This window comes from Neophocaena asiaeorientalis, unplaced genomic scaffold (genome assembly GCF_003031525.2).
Source record: "Neophocaena asiaeorientalis asiaeorientalis breed wild unplaced genomic scaffold, Neophocaena_asiaeorientalis_V1.1 scaffold46, whole genome shotgun sequence".
Taxonomy (NCBI): Eukaryota; Metazoa; Chordata; class Mammalia; order Artiodactyla; family Phocoenidae; genus Neophocaena; species Neophocaena asiaeorientalis.
The window spans coordinates 3,002,169-3,005,843 of record NW_020175393.1 but is presented as its reverse complement, the minus strand read 5'-3'; the positions used below and the strand labels follow the sequence as shown (position 1 = coordinate 3,005,843).

The following is a 3,675-nucleotide window of genomic DNA, read 5'->3' as shown; positions in this document are numbered from 1 at the left end:
CCAAAAAAAAAAAAAAAAAAAAAAGCAGGAGTGAAAGGCAGTTGAGACCAGGAGAGAGCGACTCCCCCTCTTCCCTCCCGCCCAGCAAGCAGTAAGCTACCCTGCCTTTTAACACTTTAGCTGTCCTGGCAAGGGCACCAGTACATGGGGTTCTGAAAGCGTCATCAGAGCTTCTGCTAGCAGAGTGGGTTTTGCTTCAAGGCGGGAAACAAGATGTTGAGAAGAGTTATTTGGGAAAAAATTTCAACTTAGAATTTCCTTTAACAAGCAGAGATGACAATGGGGAGAGGCAGCGGGGAGAAGAGCTGACCGTAAGGGCCCTCGTACCCCACTACAGAGGTGACCGTATGGTCCGGTTTGCCTGGAACGGTGCCAGCACCTTTATTCATAGCACACTCTTCCACTCTCCAAAGTGTCGGCTTTGAATAACAGGTTTCACGCTTACCCTAATTATAGGTAAGTGTCATAAAATTTTAGGGCTTCCGGCTGGCTAAGCTGGGCCCAGGCAGAGCTGCCTGCTGACAGAGATGAAAGTGCCCTGGTCAAGAGCGTCAGAGGAGCTCACCAGCAAGAGAGCTGCCTTTCAGGACAGTGAGGTTCTGGTTCCTGAGGGCCAACTCTGCTCTCAGCAGTGTGTAATCGGTTGTGTGTGTGTGTGTGTGTGTGTGTGTGTGTGCGCACGCACTCATGTAAGCACACACTACAGCACCATGCAGGAGGCAGAGAACAGAGCCAGGAAGAGTGACAAGAGGAAGATATAAATGGAGAGGTGGGGGAGGCAAAGAGATCCAGACATAAGAAGACAAGATGTAAGAAAAGAGTGTGGCTTTCTCAGGCCAGGTGTTGCCACTTGTTTTTTATTCATTCAGTCAACCATTAATTCATAACAGAAGACTGAGGCATGGGAAATACCTGGGTCCACAGAGTAAACACAGCCCCATCTATAGTTCCTAAGTTCTTCCAACCCACTGAGACTGCTGCGAAGGGGCAAGACCTGTGATGGGAAGTCTGCAGAGGGTTGCAGGCTTCACAAGTATTCTAGAGAAGTTCCATTACCACAAAAATGAAGCCAGCCAGACCCATACATCATCATATGGAAAGAGCTTATTGATGAGTTTAAGGGGCCTCTTTGTCGTCGGTCAGGAAGCAGATGATTTAAAATGAAATCAACAAACAATTTATCTGTAAGCTCCGGACCTGAAATACATTTTGACAATGTGTTGAAATGAAGGAGGGCAATGTTAAAATGACAGTGCAGTCATGTGGATGGCGGTGCTTACAGAGTCCAGAAATGATAAAATAAATAGTAGGAATGAGGCGGTGTTTCGCCAGTGCTGTCCAAGAAAGACACGCATGCCATCTGGCAAGCCTGAGAATGCTGGCGAGAAAGAAAAGAGGCTGTCAGGATGGTGAGTGTCCCTGGCCAGAAGGCCCTGCCCTTCAACAACGCTCTGTTCTGACTCCACGCCCTCCTTGAGAATCTGAATTTCAGGTAAATCTGAATTTCAGATAAACAATGAAGTTTTTTTTAGTACTTGGTGTTATTATGTTACTGTTTTTAATATTTAATCCCATGTTTATACATGTCTTCCTCATGCAGTATGTGGAACATACTTATACTACAAAATTATTCGTTGTTTATCTGTAATTAAAATTTAACTAGGGCTTCCCTGGTGGCACAGTGGTTAAGAATCCGCCTGCCAATGCAGGGAACATGGGTTCGAGCCCTAGTCCGGGAAGATCGCACATGCCACAGAGCAACGAAGCCCGTGCGCCACAACTACTGAGCCGGCGCTCTAGAGCCCGTGCTCCACAACAGGAGAAGCCACTGCAATGAGAAGCCCACACACCGCAATGGAGAGTAGCCCCCGCTTGCCACAACCAGAGAAAGCCCACGCACAGCAACAAAGACCCAACACAGCCAAAAATAAAAATAAATAAATAAATAAAATTAAAAAATTTAACTGTGTGCCCTGTATTTTTATTTCTGGTCACCCTAGTGGGGTCTAAGGCATGAGATCTATGCCTGGGTGCCCCTCTGAACCTAGAAGAGTGTCTTGTACATGGTACATGCTCAGAAGATAGTTTGACTGCTTAAACTTGCTTAAATTAAAATGAACTGCTTCTAGAAAGCACTGAGAAACTGGAAAAGCAGGAAGTCACAACCAGCACTGTGTTCATCCAGTCCAGAAATATTTATGAACCACTCACCACATGTCAGGAAACCTGCCTTTCAGAGGTCTTGGCTCCTATAGCTAGGCTAGTCTGATTTTCTAGCCTGCCTGCGTGGCATTTCATTTTAACGAGTTCCCTTTCCATCAATCACCTTGAGAGATTCTCATGCAGAGCAGGTTGTGGCAAGCAGGCAGGAAGGCAGGGTGGTCGTGAGACTCTGGGACGGGGACAGGGCGGGACTCTGAGGTCCCCGGAAATACCTTTGATAGCTTGCTGGACGTAGGCCGTCGTCCCGTCACTGAGGGTCACCGTCTGCAGCCCCAAGCTCTCCATGGCAAACTCCTGCTCGTACACTCAGACATGAAGTTGTCTTCTTCCCAGCACTGAGAGCCACAGCTGAGGTCAGAGATTTCCTTTGGCGTCACAAATCTGAGAAAACGAACAGTGTCATATTATGAGCTGCACGGCTTCCTCCTGCCGCAAGGACACACAGTGACTGTGAAGGAGGCCAGCCAAGAAGAAAAAGAGGTGAATTTTTCAAAGTAGAGAACTATGTTGGTTTTTATTAAGAGACTTCAAAATATACACACTTAAGAATTCTAAAGGTTGAGCATGCAAGAGAAGCATGCCAGCCAAATTGATTGTAAAGTAAGATTTCATTAATCAAAACCCACTTTTAAACTCGCTCCCCTTAGAAGGGAGCCCCACTGAAGGCAGGCGGCCAACCCCACTGCTGCTGGTTCTCTGTGACCATTCTGACATCTCTCCTGTGCTCAGATCTATCCATTCACCAGCCTTGTAAATATCACACAGGCATCACAAACAGCACAAGTCCCCAACAGAACTCACAATGTTCCCCACCCCAAGAACTGTTCCACTCCCAGTATCCCCTATCCCAGGGATGGCATGTCCAGCCACCCAGAATCAGTGGGGGGTCATTCTTTTTTTTTTTTTTTTTTTGGCTACATGGCTTGAGGGATCTTAGTTCCTGGACCAGGGATTGAACCCGGGCCCTCAGACTGAAAGCACTGAGTCCTAACCACTGGACCACCAGGGAATTCCCAGTAGGGTCATTCTTGATTCCTCCTTTTTCCTCAGAAGTCTAGGTACACCACCATCTTACATCATACACAAAAATTAACTCAAAATGGATTAAAGAATTGAATGTAAGACCTGACACCATAAAACTCCTAGAAGAAAACATGGGTGGTAAGTTCCGTGACATCAGTCCTGGAATGATTTTTTTGGATTTGTCACCAAAGCAAAGGAAACAAAGGCAAAAATAAACAAATGGGACTAAAAAACTAAAAAGCTTCTGCACAGCAAAGGAAACAATCAACAAAATGAAAAGGCAACCTATTAAATGGGAGAAAATATTTGCAAATCATGTATCTGATAAGGGGTTAATATGCAAAATACACAAAGAATTCATATAACTCAATAGCAAAAAGCCAAACCATCCAGCTGAAAAATAGGCAGATGATCTGAAAAGACATCTTT

The 3,675-nt window shown here is 45.7% G+C and overlaps 1 protein-coding gene across 5 annotated transcripts in view; it reads right to left on the bottom strand.

The window, feature by feature from the left end:
* The window catches only part of ZNF76 (zinc finger protein 76), a 13,298-nt gene extending 10,696 nt beyond the window's left edge, over positions 1-2,602 (bottom strand). For 4 of the 5 annotated variants that reach the window (XR_003006048.1, XM_024766013.1, XM_024766017.1 and 1 more), the window contains exon 1: positions 2,436-2,602. Coding sequence is in view for 3 of the 5 variants with exons in the window: in XM_024766013.1 (XP_024621781.1) it covers positions 2,436-2,508 (73 nt within the window). In the remaining 2 variants the exon portion in view is untranslated. The remainder of the gene's footprint in view (positions 1-2,435) is intronic. The other variant, XM_024766016.1, reaches the window with a different exon arrangement.
* Positions 2,603-3,675: the final 1,073 nt, after the last annotated feature.